The sequence below is a fragment of the Sinocyclocheilus anshuiensis genome, unplaced genomic scaffold (assembly GCF_001515605.1).
Source record: "Sinocyclocheilus anshuiensis isolate Anshui unplaced genomic scaffold, SAMN03320099.WGS_v1.1 scaffold206, whole genome shotgun sequence".
NCBI lineage: Eukaryota > Metazoa > Chordata > Actinopteri > Cypriniformes > Cyprinidae > Sinocyclocheilus > Sinocyclocheilus anshuiensis.
Window position 1 is genome coordinate 1365603 of NW_015542358.1, and position 17153 is coordinate 1382755.

The 17153-nt window shown below is 38.0% G+C and overlaps 1 protein-coding gene across 5 annotated transcripts in view; it reads left to right on the top strand.

Moving 5' to 3' along the window:
* Nucleotides 1-16545, top strand: part of ppargc1a (peroxisome proliferator-activated receptor gamma, coactivator 1 alpha) — a 42608-nt gene extending 26063 nt beyond the window's left edge. For all 5 annotated transcript variants that reach the window (XM_016490656.1, XM_016490658.1, XM_016490657.1 and 2 more), the window contains 6 exons: nucleotides 2258-3299; nucleotides 4396-4488; nucleotides 5627-5747; nucleotides 9912-10033; nucleotides 11645-11796; nucleotides 15815-16545. In XM_016490656.1, the coding sequence (XP_016346142.1) occupies nucleotides 2258-3299; nucleotides 4396-4488; nucleotides 5627-5747; nucleotides 9912-10033; nucleotides 11645-11796; nucleotides 15815-15918 (1634 nt within the window). In that variant the 3' untranslated portion in view covers nucleotides 15919-16545. The remainder of the gene's footprint in view (nucleotides 1-2257; nucleotides 3300-4395; nucleotides 4489-5626; nucleotides 5748-9911; nucleotides 10034-11644; nucleotides 11797-15814) is intronic.
* The last annotated feature ends 608 nt before the right edge of the window (nucleotides 16546-17153 follow it).

The window sequence follows — 17153 nt, forward strand, 5'->3', positions numbered from 1 at the left end:
TTTTTTAACACATTGGTGTTGACCCAAACTAATTAAACCCAGACGAAGTGTATGTCAGCTGGGGCTGAAACACAGCTCTTCAGCAGTTCTCCCCTTTCTCACTTTCTTTCTCTCAGCATAAATCATGCAGGTAATTATTTCTGTATCCCCCGTGCAGAGATTAATCATTCCAGGTCAATAAAAACAAAATGGCTGCCCTTTCCCTCTCACAATGTATCTTGGTGAATGGGCCATTTGGTATTCACTTACTACAAGGTAATGGCCCTCAGTATACTGATTTGACCTAGCTCGAGGGTACAATGTATCTCTGTGTTTGGTGTTTTTGCTCAAATGTGGATTATGTCATAGCAGTTTAGTGTAGCTACAGGGTTTGAGGAATTTTATGACTTCTACAAGCTATTCGAGTTCTTGATTCCCTATATTAAAGATTTAGGAGTCATGTGAGGTCACATTTACAGCGTCTTATGCAAGGCTAAAGGGTTCATTTATCTTTGTATTTAATGCATGAGTTTGTGCCTTGTAACCTGAAGCAAAATCCAACACTGTTTAATGCAAAACTCAGGAAAGTTTTTTTTTTAGCCGAGACCCTCTTTTCTGATTTGGGATTCAATGCTGAGGGGAAGTGCTTTGTTGAATCTCTCTGATGAGCATTAGTTTGCATTCTCCTATAATGTGTCTGCTGTCCTACAGGCTACCTTAAACCCTTCATACTCGTATGTCTTTACTGACAATCATACCAGATTAACTGATTACAAGTCACTGTAAAGCCAGATGGGACTCTGAAGTCATAAAATAAATTTCCGTTGGGGTTTGTGCCATTATGACAGCAGTGCGAGAAGCCATTTTTATGGTGCTGTTGAATTAGAAAATGCCCAGGCATTTCACTGCAGAGCAAAACACCTTGACACCTTCGGAATAGCCAGCGCTATGAAAGTGCCAGATTTAATACCGTTCCCTAATCCCCATCTCTCTAATAGATTAACTTGAGCGGGGGTTCCTTTAATTATGGTATCATATGACACCCAGGTCAGTCTGTGTTACGCTCCTTGCATGGCGTTTTAAGATTACCACGGGGATCAGTTCTGTAAGCTTTAAGTAATAATTTGTTCAGAGGTCCCTGTGTAATTCACACCCTGCCAGAAACAGACGAGAGAACCCACCGGTATATGATTAGTGTTTGTATCCGTGTGCATTCATCATGGCTGCGTTTGACTGAACAGAGCATATTTATGTAATGCTATGTAATGTAATTTATGTAATGTAATGTAAAGGCGATAATGGTCCTTGGTTTATGACCCTGCGTGCATTGTATGCCCAGATGGTGTTTTATTGGTGCAGCAGAAGTTCCTTTGGCAGTGCATACTTTCTTTTCATAGCTCATTGCATTGGCATAATGATAAATTTAGTTATGGCCACTGCTGTTTTGTATGCCGAATCAGGCTTGTGCCCGCTGCAGTACTGTATCAATTTAATTTAGTGATTGACGCAGATTAAAAAAGAAAACAGAGTTAACTAACTAAAAATACCGGTTAGTTAACATTCTTTTAACTAACCGATATTTTGTTTGAAATATCAGTTTCAGGATATGGTCGTAAAAGGAAGTGGTCCTGAAAAATATTCCAAAAATGACTAGTTTGAAAAGAAAAATAATTTATCGACAGGTTATGTGTCGTAATATGCGATTGAATCAGGAAAGCAGAAATCCAAGAGATGTCGAAATAGAAAGCGAGAGGAAGAAGTAGAGGAAAATAAAGAGGAACTACCTCCGGTTGTTTGTGCAAGTGCATTAACCATGCCATAAAGCAGCACATCTCAAGACTTCCCATATAAATGCCATCTGTTGGCACATAAATCTGTCAAGATGGCTTGGGGTTCATGAGGAGAAAAGGTGGCAAAGATGAAGAGAATGATAACAGCTCCCGCATCACTGTGCTTTCATCGCAGTCCCAGGAGTACGGCATTCATGCATCTGTCGAAAGCACCAGTATTATTATAAGATCTGACTGTTTACTTTCTAATGAATTAAGACTGGAGGAAGTTTAATTGAGTAGCTCTGTCTGTATCACGGTGCAGTCTGAGGTCACATAAATCTGTCAGGGTTGCAATAAAATGCGGATAAGGATTAGGTCTAAATGAAAGGGAATATTTTAATCAGGCTCAAGCGTGTGCTCGTTCAGTCACTTAGAGACAGACCGAGCACTGTTAAGGAACGAGAGGGATCTCGTTTGGTAAATCTGTTGTCTCTTCTTCCCTCCAGGTCTGACACCACCTACCACGCCTCCTCACAAAGCCAGTCAAGAGAACCCTTTCAAAGTATCACTCAAAAACAAGCTGTCTTCATGCTCTCCCTCGGCCCTGACAAGCAAAAGGCCCAGGCTGAGCAATGGGGGCTCTTGCCCTCAGCCAACCAGCGGCTCTATTCGGAAGGGCCCAGAGCAGACTGAGCTCTATGCCCAGTTGAGTAAGGCCTCCTCCACAATGCCCCTAGGGGGCTTGGAGGAGCGTCGGGGCAAGTGGCCCATGCCCCGTGTCTTTGGCGATCATGACTATTGCCAGTCTACAAGCACAAAACGAGACAGTACCACCATAGCTGCAATGGTAACTGGGTCAATGGAGGGCCGGCATGTGGAATGTAAAGACTCAAACATGCCGACCTCCTCTACTTCTACATCATCGTTGTCTTCCGCCTCCCTTTCGTCTTCCTCCCTGGCCAGGCAGCTTCAGGGCCTTTCCTCCAAAGCTAAGGAGGCTTGTCCGGACACGGATGCTCACGGACAGGACCGCGACTCCACTTTGGGCTCCAAAACGTCAGCAGATGGTTCCTGTTCTGCTGACAGGAAACTACTTAGGGACCAGGAGATCCGCGAAGAGCTCAACAAGCACTTTGGAAAGCCTCAACAAACCTTCTATAGTGGGGTAGTGGGAGAGCAAAGGGGCATCCGGCCTCTCGAGGACAGTGACTCTGGGGATGAGTACCCTGGTCTTCTCGATGACTACATACACCCGAGTCTGCCTGACTTTGAGGACCTGGAGGTAGGCCGGGAGCGCCTGCTCTACTTGGCGGAAGGTTCTCCACTCGAGCTGCTCCTCGAAGGGTCGCCCTCCAGCTCCCCTTCCAGCAGTTTATTTTCATGGAGCTCCGTCTCGCCTCCTTCCACTCAGCTCACCCCACAGCACCTCCGCTGGCCACGCTCCATCTCCCGCTCCCGCTCCCATTCCTCATCTCACCACAGACGTAGATCCCTCTCCAGGTCTCCGTACTCCTGCTCCGAGTCTCCCGACAGCCGTTCTCCCTCTTGGTAAGTTCTGACATGAGCCTTCCGCCTGTCTCAGAAACACGTTTACCTAGCTATCTTTTTGGACATGAATCCACGTGTCTCAGCAGGAGGGGCTGTAAAGAAGGTAAACATCTTTCTGTGGCTGTCATTGCGATGAAATGCAAGTCTGGGTCTCACAGCATGGCCACTGAAGTCGTTACGGCTGATTTTGCACAACCAGAGAAAAAATATGCACAATAGACAGTAAGCGTTGGCTTTGAGAGACATAAGATAAAATGAGCTTGGAAGATAAACAGTATCTTAGGTGGTAAATTGCTCATCTACACACTTGCTGTTACACCAAATGAGCCATTCCAAACCTGAGTTCAGACATTTATACTTTTTATAAATTGCAGAGACACATTTGGAATTTTTGAGTTTCATTTAGAAGTTTTTCATCTCTCATCATTCGCAAACAGCGCGGATGACAAATACTGAGTCCAGCAGAGTCATTTCTTGGGCAAACAAGCTTGTGTCACTTGAGAAACTTGAGAGACTTATGGAAGTATCACATTGTTTCCTCAACGGACCTTCATTCTTTTAGCTTGAATTTTAGATTAATTTCTCTCTAGCGCTCTTTGATGGGGCTCTGTTGTTTTTAGTAGCAGCTGTTGTTTTGCTCAACAGCATTGCCCGCTCCATCCCCGCGAGATGAAAGAAATGCCCAGTGAGTGAAGTCCTGGACATTTTAAAGTGGGTTACATCCAGACAGCATGCCAGAAAGACAATATTTACAGTGCCTCCTTTTGAGATACATAGCAATTGTACTGATGAAGGAGACTCTAAAACCGAAATACAGAATATTTCTCCAATTTTATACCCCCTTTTGATATCAAGTGACATTGTCATTGTACAAACATCTAACTATACGTCTGATTTTAGTCACATCAGCATCGTTTCCCCCCTTTTTATTCCATGTTTTATCCTTCATTTCCATTTTTTGAGCTTATGCCTGTTGTTTAAAATTATACATGCATTTCAATTGCCTGTGATGCTTTAGAAGTAAAGACAATGTTCAGTGTTTAGGCTTGGTTTTGCATTTTTCTAAGAATTTTGTTGCCTTTCTGCTTGTACGTAGGTCTCCTCACAATTTGGGCAATAGCACTTTTATTCCCAGGATTTATAGAAGCCCTCAGTCCCAGACTCATTCTATTTTTGGTCGGAGACCCAGGTAAGTGTTTGCGCATGGCAAAGACTTTTCCATTTGTTACTCTTTAATATACCGTGCATGTATTATGTGACACTTGCGCTAGAAAAATTCATATATGCTGATATTATAGACCTGTTCATGAGACAGACTTAAATAAGTGCTGCAAGATAATGTACTGTGTCTGCAATACTTTCAGAGTCTGTCCTTATGCAAAGGAAGCAAGTCACTTGCTGACTCTGTCTAATTGATATGATGAGTTATGATGATACATCATTTCAAGGCCTTAACTTTTCAAATTTTTACAATAAAGCTTTCGTTGGCAAGAGCAGCTTGCATTAGGGACGCACTACCTCCCAGCTACACCTTTTCCCTGATGGTGCTTTAGTCCGCTCATGTTGTGCTTTTACACCATGTTGCCTCTGTTGCAAATGGCTGTAGAAAAAGTTGCACTTTTTGGACGTAAAGTTCAAACTAAGCAAAAAGTAATGGCATGTGAAGTTGTGCTGACAGACACAGCTGCCAAATTTCTGCCATATTCCCTTAAGAGTCCCGCCATTGGGAACTGTAACCTTTTGCGATGTAATGAGACATCTTATTAATGTGTTTGTTTGTCTTCCACGCTAAGAAGAATGGAAAGCAGTCTGCTCTGAGCGAGCTGATTCCCAAGGCCACTTGAGCAAAACAGCAAACAATACATCTATGTACTCAGAGAGAAAAGTTTTATTGCTCAGTGGTTGCTCTTTCACAGCTCAGAAGACTTAATGGAGTTCTCAATTATGTTTCAATTACGTTTCTTCTACAGTTCCTTTGGAAAAAATAAAAATAATTTTTTGGAACTCGTAGCTGAGATTATTTAGTTCTTGAAAGATTTGACAAGAGTTCCCACTGAATCCTTTTTATTTGCAGAATTGGTGTCTGTGACATTTTTGAGATATTTTCTGAAACTCTATAGGAGACACTTGATATTACTGGGGACTTTTTCCTCAGAAAAAAAAAATATCTGAGAAGCAGGAGACCTAAACAAGTATCTCCATCTGCTCTCTAATCTTATCTTGGAGAAACTATCAAATACTAAATATAATCAGGTTTTTTTTCTTATAGTTGTGTGTTTAGAAAGAACTTGACTTGACTTGATGATTTTTTTTCTTTTCAACTGCAGGTATGACAGCTATGAGGAATATCAGCACGAGCGTCTGAAGCGGGAAGAGTACCGACATGACTATGAGAAACGGGAATGTGAGAGGGCTGAACAGAGGGAGACACAACGGCAAAAATCAATAGTAAGTGCACCCACCTAAGTACTTTATTTAGTTATTGAATGTTTCTTTAACTATGGACACATTTATATCCCTGGGGTTGTTTTTTATTAAAACTTACAGGCTTAAACTATGAATAGAGCCACTGGTTTGTTATATAAAGGGCATATAAAACTCAGATTTTCAATCTAAAAAAAAAAAATGTTTGGTAACACTTTAAATAAGGGAACACATATTCACTATTAACCAAGAGTTGTCCCTCAATAAACTCCTAATTTGCTGCGTATTGATTGTAAGGTAGTTGTTATATTTGGGTATAGGGTAGGGTCAAACGGATAGTTCATGCAAAAATTGACATTTTGTCATTTACTCACTATCAAGTTGTTTCAAACCTGTTTGAGTTTCTATTTTAAAGAATGTCGGTAACAAATAGTTGCTGGTAGCCATTGACTTCCATAGCTGTTTGGCTAACAGCATTCTTCAAAATATCTTTATTTGTGGTCAACAGAAGATTTATACAGGTTTGGAACAACTTGAGGGTGAATAAATGATGACAGAATGTTCATTTTTGGGTGAACTATCCCTTTAGGGATAAAGGGACAGTTTTTCTAAACAGGTCAAATTAGCGCGAGAGCGCAATTCCAAAACAGCGCCGATGGGAGGGGAAATTTCTGCAGGTGATTTAATAACAACGCACAAATTAAAGAACACAGACGCAACATCTCATTTACATATCGACCAAAGCAATATACCAAGCGCAGCACAAATTAGCATTGTCGCAAATAAAGAATAAAGAAATAAAGAAGCCACAGTACGTTAAAAAGATCCGGAGGCCAAAAAATTAAGGTTTGCTAGAAGTTTTGATAGACCTGGTATTGCGTGACTCCTAGTTGAAGGTTCCAAGTCGTCTTTTATTTCCTGAAACAAATTTAAAATAACATGGCTTGTCAAATGATATGTTCGGATAATGTGTTCTTCTGGCATTCCAAATAAATTAATGCATGTGGAAAAAATCCTCTCCCTTCTACCACGCGCTCTCTGTTCTCTGTGGTGCCTCCTCCTAGCAACAATAATTGCAGCCATTTCAAGTGCAAAATAGTTTAAGAAATGCTCTTTTGGGGGCGTTAAAAAGTGGCGCAAATGCAAGTAATTTGATGAGCGCAAACATTAGTAAAACACGTTGCATGATTCATTTGAATATTCTCCTCCCATAACTTTTGCGTCTGAAAGGGAAACTCATAGAAATGCATATTCAATAAGGTCAGGCGCAAAAATAACTGTGTCCAAGCCTTTTCAGCGCTAATTTGTCACTAAAACCTGACAGTACAATTTTTAACGCCAAAAGACGGTTTGCGCGGGCGCAAGCTGTTAGTAAAACTGGCCCCTAGAATATTGTCTTGCTGAATAAGGCATTAAGTGCTAATAAATATGCTAGTAATATGCATGCTAATAAGCAACTAATTAATAGAGAATAGTGTTCCCTAATCTAAAGTGTTGCCAAATGTATATTTAAAAACATTGATAAGATGTATTTCTTTTTTTTTATCAAAACATGGTTATCTGAACAGCAGTAAAATAATAACCAATAAAAAATTATGTTGTGCATTTTCAAGATGTAATTTTGGCAAATTATCGAAAAAAAAACATTTGTTATTTCCATCCCAGAATGATAATCACAAAAGGAAATGACACTGGGTTGAAAATGTTTCAGATAAAAGGACAGCATTATTATTATTTTTTTTTTTTTCAGAAGTCTGTCCACTGTTGAACATTATTAGTTGACAATTTAAGCAAACTAGTGAGAGTGTGTTTTAAAGCTGTTGATTTTCTAAAGGTCCACAGGGCCAAACATGCCCACACTTAAAGAAAACCCTATTACGCTTGGAGGTGTTTTTCAGTTGTGGTCTCTCTCCTGCTGGCAGGAATCGTAGATTAGCACAGACGTTATCCTTCTCTCAGGCTTTCTCTGCCGCCATCACTATGTTTGCCTACAGAAAGCTCGAAGCACACAGCCATCCCAGTGCTCTCTCTCTCTCTCTCTCTCTCTCACGCTCAAAAAGTGAACTCATGCAAAGACGGCGCTCTGAACCATTCAGGCTACACACGTTTCCTCTTTATCTCCCAGTTGTGTATTTTTAACATCTCGGTGGCGTTTCCGAACGGTGCCGGATTCTATTAATCACACTGTGGGCTAAATGCTTTCGACCAGACAAGGGGAAAGTTGAAATAAGATCCCCCCTCAAATCAAAGTATGTTAATGCATGAGCAGTTTAATTTCGAACACTTACATATTTGAAATGCAGTTCTCTGAGATGGAATATCAGTTTTGTTCTCTCTCGCCGTGCCTGACCAGACTGTGAAATGAGACGGCTTTCCAACTCAGCTCACTGATAAATGCACACATCAAATAATGCACGCATGACTCGGCCCCAGCGTACATTTTTTCCCCCATTTTTTTCTCTTTTCTCCATGTTCTGCGGCAGCGAGACAATTACTAGCAGCAGCGGCTGAGCTGTCAGAAGAGGTTTTGGGGGGGCAAAGGATGTGAGAGCTTCATATGAAGCGCTAGTCTCAGGGTGTCATCTTTAAAACCTCACCACATTTATCAGCTGTCAGCAACAAAACCACCAATTCAGCAAACACTTTTGTCTCCTATTGTACATGATGGAAGCTCGAGGGGAGCTTCAGAGGAAATGTAAAAAAGAAACAGCCCTCCCAGGTGTTCTGGCTAATTTGTAGGTTTTTGTTTTTGTTGTTGCTGTTGTGACACGGTGACATCATGTACACGGGTGAATTAGGACTCTGTTGAGGGCCAGTAGATTTATATCATAATTTCATGTATGACTTACAAGAGACCTCTGGTTATTGTTGAGGATCATAAGTATATTTTGTCACATATAATAGCAGGTACATGAGCATATGAATAAATAATGCCACGTAATAAGGCCTGAGGCTTGTGTTTTGTCTCAAGATTAGCAAACTGAATTAAATACCTCCATTTTATGTATTCAGCCTGGTGGGGTCTTTACGTTTTCTCAATCTATGTGTTCTCTCTTGTGCTTCGTTGAATAATGGAACAAAGTGATATTAGCCTGTGGCTAAAATTGATGATAACCGCACACCTGTGACTGCAAATTAATTGATTTCTGTTTTAATGCTTGGTGTAAACGCCCTGCATTTAGACATATGAACAATATTATTTGGTAAAAATAATTGATTATTATTTTTCTTAGAAATAAATGTGGCAACATTTTATTTTAAGGACAAATTGTCACTATGAAGTAGTTTTGCAATCCTTTGTAACGCACTATAGTTCATCCTATCCATTTTAAGTGATTCAGAAATCTGATTGTATGATTTGTCATCTCTCAAAAATGTTCACTGCATTTTTCATAAATTAGATTATTTGTTTTTTAGATATTTTATATAATTTAAAATATTTATTTATATTTAAAATAAAATAATTAGATTAAATGTTCACCCGAGGATAATAAAAACCATAATGATATATAAAATATGAAAAGCATTATCAACCTTTATTATTTTACTTTGAAACTACTTTGATTGATTGATTGATTTATTGATTGATTGATTGATTGATTGATTCTGCTTGGCAATGATGCTGTTTGGTTGAAAAGGTACCCTTTAAACCATTTCAAAATGAAAATATAAATATCAAGATTTATATTTAATATACGTCAAAAAACTGAAAAATATTGGGATGATTTTTTTAGCTGTATACAGCTATATTTAGCTGTATAAAGCTCAAAACAACTCTAGTCATTTTAGCTGATAAAAAAAAAAATTGTTATACATTTTTTTTTTATTCTTTCAAAGTTATATTGTATCATAGCTCTATAATATGATTCCCTCATCCTATTTGCACAGTCCCATTGATAGTCCACGTTTAAGAGAGAGTTCTGACTCTTTCAGTTTAGCTTCTTCTTGTCCACGCACACACACACACACACACACACACACATACACACAAAACAGAGTGAAAAAAGATAAAGGAGAGTCCTCCTGCCATTTCCTCCAGACTGTTCTTGGCTTTCCCACAGTGGTGGATGTTAATTACAGTCATGGGGTGAGGTTGAGAGAAGTCAAGGAGAGGGGGAAGAGGGAAAAAAGAACAGCAGAAGCACTATGTTAGACTAATCTCTTCTCTCTCGTTCCCTTAATGACCAGGAGGAGAGGCGAGTGGTGTATGTGGGACGTCTTCGCACCGACAGCACACGCACAGAGCTCAAACGCCGCTTTGAAGTCTTCGGTGAGATTGAGGAGTGCACAGTCAACTTGAGACATGACGGGTAAGACCGTGGGCCTGCCTCTGTGTGTTTTTCTGGATTGTGTGTGTGTGTGTCAAATGGTTAAAGGGAGTCAATATTTTCCTTCAGCATAAAAGGAATCGTCTAAATCTAGTTAATGATGTACTTGTGGCTATTGGACGGTGATTAGTAAAGCAGACTGCACTGCTTCTCATTGCACATGCAAGTGCGTGTTGGAATACAAATAGAATTATGCTATAACAGAAAGCGAGAAGTCACATATTTAGGGCCACATTTACTAACAGCTTGCGCCAGTGCAAACCCTTTCTTGGCATTGAAAAACTGCTGGCAGGATTTACTAAAGATGCGCACTGAAACATTAGTGATAGAAAGGCGTGGATGCAGTTATTTTTGCGACTGACCTTATTGCATATGGATTTGTAGGAGTCTCCATTTCAGATGCAACATTTTTGTGTCTTTGGTGATTTGCTATGGTTTGCATTAGTCATTTTACTGGTAATTGCACTATTATTTAATGTCCCAAAATTCATGTTTTAACCCATTTTGCGCCTCTGATGTTAGTAGATTACATGCATCTGATTATCATGAGCTGTTGTTTGCGACCTTACGCTAATCTGTGCTGCTCTTGGTAGATTGCATTGGTCATTATGGAAATGAACTGACAGCATCTGTGTTCTTTAATTCTCTGGTGCTGTTGGGTCATTTTTGACTGAACATTTTTACATTTTGTTTTTTTTTTATTTTTTATTTCATCAGAATCGTACGAAACTTGGTAAAGGTTTTGGCACTTGCTATGTGAAAAAAAAAATAAATAAATCATGGACATGATTAGAAAGGATTAAATGGTCCTGAAAAAAGTCGCACTTGTACTCTTTGTGGTCAAAAATGACGACTTTGGAAATGAACGGGAAGCGATTTTCATCTAGTGGAAATATTTGATACTGCGCCCAAACAAAATTTTACTGAAATCTCTTTTTTTTTTATAAATCAACCTCAAATTCGGAACATAACTTGTTTAGATGTGTGGGTTTTATTTTCACAGAGTTTTAGAGTAAAACATGCTTTGCATGTTTTATGCATTTTTCATAATAATCAACTTAAACTTCTATAACTTTTTTAAGTTTCACTTTTTTTTTTTTCATTTCAGCAATATTCTGCCGATAAGTGTCTTCTTTAAAAAGAAACCTAACAGTTATGACAGTTTAAGTTGGAAGGTGATAAATGGATCATAACTATTCTATACATATAATTACATATACAAAAATACAAATTTAAATATGCAAAATGTAAAAAAAGAAATAAAAAACTAAAATATAGTACATTAATTTCATTGAAAATGAAACAAAACAAAAATGAAAAAAAAAAAAAAATTTATAATTTGACCACCACATGAGAAGCATCAGAGAGTTAATTTGCAGATTGTCAGTAGATCAGTAGATCACCCAGAAAACTTTCCAATCCCATCAGTGCTTTTATGGGACTGCAATATAACACTAATTTGTCCTGTTTAGTAAATCTGGCCCTTACTGATTCCGATTTTGCATTTATATATTTTAAATGGCAGCTGATAGAATCACACATTGTTCCTATACTCTCTTCGAATGACACTTCATTTTATATTTGTCAACCCAGGGATAACTTTGGCTTCATCACCTACCGCTACACTTGTGATGCGCTCGCTGCCCTTGAGAATGGACACACCTTGCGCAGGTCAAATGAGCCTCACTTTGAGCTCTGCCTTGGTGGACAAAAGCAGTACAGTAAATCGGATTATACAGACTTAGGTAAGTACACAGGCCGGCTGCATTTCTACACAACTGACTAGAAACCAACACCTTTAATACAGAATGAAAAATTGCTAGGATAGTAGATCAAGTTGCATTGTTGATGCATTGTTGGAATTCTCTATATAGTACTTCTGCTTTACCCATGTACATGAATTGGTGCTCTGGATGGTTTATGTGAGTTGTGAAAACAGTAAGGATGGGTAGGAGATCAAGGTTACGTTCCTCTTCTAAAACGGGCTTCCTTCTGCTTGCTGCTGGGATGCTGAAGAGCATCAAGACCTCGCCATGACACTGAGGAGTGAGCAGCCTGCAGAAAGAGATAGACAAAAAAGAGAAATGAGAGGATGAGCTCTGTCAGCTGTGACTGATTCATAAACAGCTTCATCTCCATCCATCCCAGTCAAGACCATATTCTGTCCTATTCTAAGCTATGCCACATGATCAGCAGTTTTGGACCAACATAGACATTCTTGGAATTTTATTGTACACTTTTTTTTTCATTTCTTTTCCTGTATCATCTCCTGTGTTGTTAATGTTAAAACTTTAGATAGATAGATAGATAGATAGATAGATAGATAGATAAAACTGAAATAAAAAGGATAAATGTAAATATAAATATAAATAGAAAAAAAGTGTTGCTATTGTTAAATAGAGCTAAAACTATTGTATTACCTGAAATACAGCATAAATAAAATAAAATATATATTTTAGACTGTTTTGGTTAATTGCAACACTGAAATAAAAAAAATTTTTTTATATATATATATACACACACACACTCAAAAAAAATATATGTTGCCTTGGCAACTAACTAAAATAAAGTGAGTTTGAGATTAAGTACTAAAATTACCAAATTTAAAAATGAAATAAAAATTAAGCTCAATAGAAAAAAAAATCTAATAAAAGCAACAAAAGCACATAACAAAATTACTAAAATTAAAATGAAAACTGACTATTAAGAAAGCTAATTCAAAATATTAATAAATATTATTATAGTACAAAATACAACTAAATAACACTGATCGTCTCTGTCCCATCTTGGTGCATTTCTTTCTTTCACACTCATCCCATCACCCTCTTCTCCAAAGGCTTTTAGACACCCATGCTTTCATTTCATATGCACCAAGCCCTCTGTCCAGGATTACCAAGGTGACAATCTAGATCAGATTGATGTATCTTTGAATGACAAATTCCTCTGTAAAATGTTATGGGGCTTTTTTCAACCCATGATGCCTGTGATAGGATTGTGGCAGTAATAGGCAATCATCATCTCCACCCAAAGGGTAAAAGTGTCTTTTGGGGGAAGGGACGAGATAAGAAGCGAAGGAATTGAATCCTGAGGGCAGTGCCTTTACATGTTGGTGAAGGGAGATGCAGAAAAATGGGGGTCCCATGTTATAACAGGAAAAACGGGATGCTGGGGAATGGCGTGCACTTCAATATTTAGTCAATGCTCCGCTTCTGCAAAATGTGAGGTCAGGGACGTGTAATGCTCGGGATGCTGGGATGATCCGTCTCAGTGGCGTTGATGGTGCTGCAGGTCAATGGAAAGGAACAAGAGCACTTTCACTCAAATAATGAGGACATTAGCATGCATTTCAAAGGCTCAGACTAAGGCCAAAGGTATTCAGATTGTGGACATAATATGCTCTCCAAAGGTGAGCGCGAAAGCTTTAGTTAAGGGCCATATAGCAGAGTCATGTATTTGGGAATCTACCCCCGCCTCGGGGCAGATGGATGGCTTGACCTTCATTTTCTTGAGGCCTTTCGCTAGATGCTTGGTTTTGCGGTGAGTGTAGGCTGAAGCGCAGCGACAGGTTCAGATGAAGAGGGTATGGCGGGAAAGAGAGGCAAGTGATTAGAATAATGCGGCCTCGGAACCTTCCTCTCAATCTTCTGCCTTTCTCTTCCTCTTCCTCCATGTTTTCTGATACACCGTCCATTAGTTCTAAGTAGAGCGCTGGGGCATTTTTCATCTTTCAAGGTGCGCAGCATGACACCGTTCTCCCCTTAGCCGTAGTATTAGATCACGACTGGCATCTCCTGCATGCCACGGTCATTCCAATTTCTCACGCGCTCCGACTGCGCCGCTGTGCATGTGGGGCACCATTTGTGAAGCTGTCTGCCACTAGAGATAAGACAGCCGTATTTGTTATCCTGGATGCGAATCAAACTGTATGTGTAATGGTCGTTGGGTTCTCATCTTCGGTAACTTGCTCCTGACTGTTTAATTACTAAACTAGGTGGTTCAAGACAGTGGAGAAGTCTATTACAGCAGAGGTTGAGACGGAGGCCTAGAAGACTGATTTGTTGGGTTTTAAACAAACAACCTCTGTATTTTAGTGTATAAAATATAATATTGTATAATAGTGACCCACAGTGACAAAAATCTATTTGAAATATGTGCCAGGTTTTTAGAGATGTGCTCTTTGTGTTCTTGTTGGGTTTGAACAAGTTTTATACTATTTTCTAGAAATGTTTAAGTCTTGTGATTCATGTGTGTACACATCATCATCAAATTCAAAATACTTTTTTATGTAAAATAAAATCTGCTTTGGTAAATCATGATAAAAAAGTATGAGATATTAAGTCAATTATGAGATAAAAAGTCAAGATTCTGACAAATGATGAGATAGAAAGTCAATATTTACAAAAATAAAATCATTAGATAGACTAAATTGACAAAATGTCATGATTATGAGATGATTCGAGACTATGGAATACAAAATAATAATTATGAGATAAAAAGTTGAAATTATGAAAAATTCTGAATTTAGTCTAAATTTCTAAAAAAAAAAAAGTCTACATTTATTTATTTAATTCTGGCATAAAAAGTGTAAATTATTAGATAAAAATAAGTCGAAACTGACAAGTAAATTATGAGACAAAAAGTCTAAATTGACAAAATGACAATTATGCTATAAATCAAGATTATGACATACTGAAAGATAAATTGCAATTATGAGTCAAAATTATGAGATGATAATTATGACAAAAAAATTGAAATTGACTAATTCAAGATTATGAAATACAAAATAATAATTATGAGATAAAAAGTTGAAATTATGACAGTCTAAATCTTGAGATAAAAATTCTACATTTTGTCTAAATTTCTAAAAAAGTCTAAATTTATTTATTTAATTCTGGCATAAAAAGTGTAAATTATTAGATAAAAATAAGTCGAAACTGACAAGTAAATTATGAGACAAAAAGTCTAAATTGACAAAATGACAATTATGCTATAAATCAAGATTATGACATACTGAAAGATAAATTGCAATTATGAGTCAAAATTATGAGATGATAATTATGACAAAAAAATTGAAATTGACTAATTCAAGATTATGAAATACAAAATAATAATTATGAGATAAAAAGTTGAAATTATGACAGTCTAAATCTTGAGATAAAAATTCTACATTTTGTCTAAATTTCTAAAAAAGTCTAAATTTATTTATTTAATTCTGGCATAAAAAGTGTAAATTATTAGATAAAAATAAGTCGAAACTGACAAGTAAATTATGAGACAAAAAGTCTAAATTGACAAAATGACAATTATGCTATAAATCAAGATTATGACATACTGAAAGATAAATTGCAATTATGAGTCAAAATTATGAGATGATAATTATGACAAAAAAATTGAAATTGACTAATTCAATGAGATAAAAAGTCAAGATTATGAGATAATGTGTAACTGTGATTATGAGATGATAATTATGACAACAAAATTGAAATTGACTAATTCAATGAGATAAAAAGTCAAGATTATGAGATAATGTGTAACTGTGACATTAAGAGTCATCATTATGACACGAGTCAAAATTATCTCATAATTATGACTTTTTATCACATAATTGATTTACCAAAGCATGTTTTTTTATGCATGTGGCAGAAACAGGCTTCCATACAAAGCAGCTCTTGCAAAACGAGTAACACACAGTAGCACCTTTTAAAATGAGGCGAGCGTCCCTGATTTCCACAGATGTTCAAATGTGCCATTTTCTTCCTCCAGATTCCCATTCTGACGATTTTGATCCAGCCTCCACTAAAAGCAAATACGACTCCATGGATTTTGACAGCTTGTTGCGAGAGGCCCAGTATAGCCTGAGAAGGTAATGAGCTGCACCGCTGCACCGGCTGGCTGAAAAGAGAGGGATTCGCAATACCTCACTGTTGTTTCTGTTCTTTTGAATACAAGACTACAAGACGTTTTACACTTTATCTAAGTGGAAAGCGTATATGTGGATGAAAAAGCTCTACGTATATGAAGGGATATATATGTATATCTGCAAGCAAAGTTTACATGAACCTAGCTGCTGCAATGCTGGGGAGAGACTTTACCTGTGGGAATAGCCAGTGAAGTAGCGGACACTACTTTAGTGGACTACACAGATCCATGTACCGCGTGAGGCTCTGGAAGAGACACGAATCTTCATCAGAGTTCGCTCCACACGCCGCATCACCCTCGGCACTTTTGAGAGGTGAAGAGTGCAGCTCGTTCAGTCGGTTTTTATTGTTTGGAGTTTATTTTTGTGGGCTTTTTCTGTTCCTTTTTTAATCTGGTGTTTGGAGGTGGTGTTACACTGTTGAGAAGGGTTTGGGGAAAATCTCTCGGATGTTCAAGGTAACATTGTCTACATTTACCGAGGGGGGGAAAATGTAGTCGCCTATTTACAAAACAAATATTTTTATTTGATGTGCATATCAGCGTTCTTTGTTTGTTACAGCTATGCACTGTAAAATGCAGCCTTTTTAAGATGAAATTTTCTTAATCGAGAATGTTGATCTGTAGTCATTACGATGATGTATAACCTACATGGCGTTTAGATGACATGATTTGATTGTAAAAATATGTATGGAAATTTATCGCTCTTTTTTGGGGGAGCATGCAAAAGTTTTTGTCTCAGTTTTTCTTTATTTTTTTCTTCTTTAGTTTTTTATTTCATTTTAAAGCTCCAGTTTCATCCGATTTTGAAATTTAAAGGGTTAGTTCACCCAAAAATGAAAATTCTGTCATTAATTACTCACCCTCGTGTTGTTCGAAACCCGTAAGACCTTCGTTCATCTACGGAACACAATTTAAGATATTTTTGATGAAATCTGAGGGCTCTCTGTCCCTCCCATAGACAACAAGGTAACTACCACGGTCAAGGTCCAGAAAAGTACCAAGATGATCGACAAAGTAGTCCATGTGACATCAGTGGTTCAGCTGTAAAGTTACGAAGCTACGATAATACTTTTTTGCACAAAGAAACAAAAATAACGACTTTATTTCACATTTTCGTCTCTACTGCGTCACTTGTGGACGCGCATTCACGACAGTATCATGACGCGAGCGTGTGGCGGCGCTG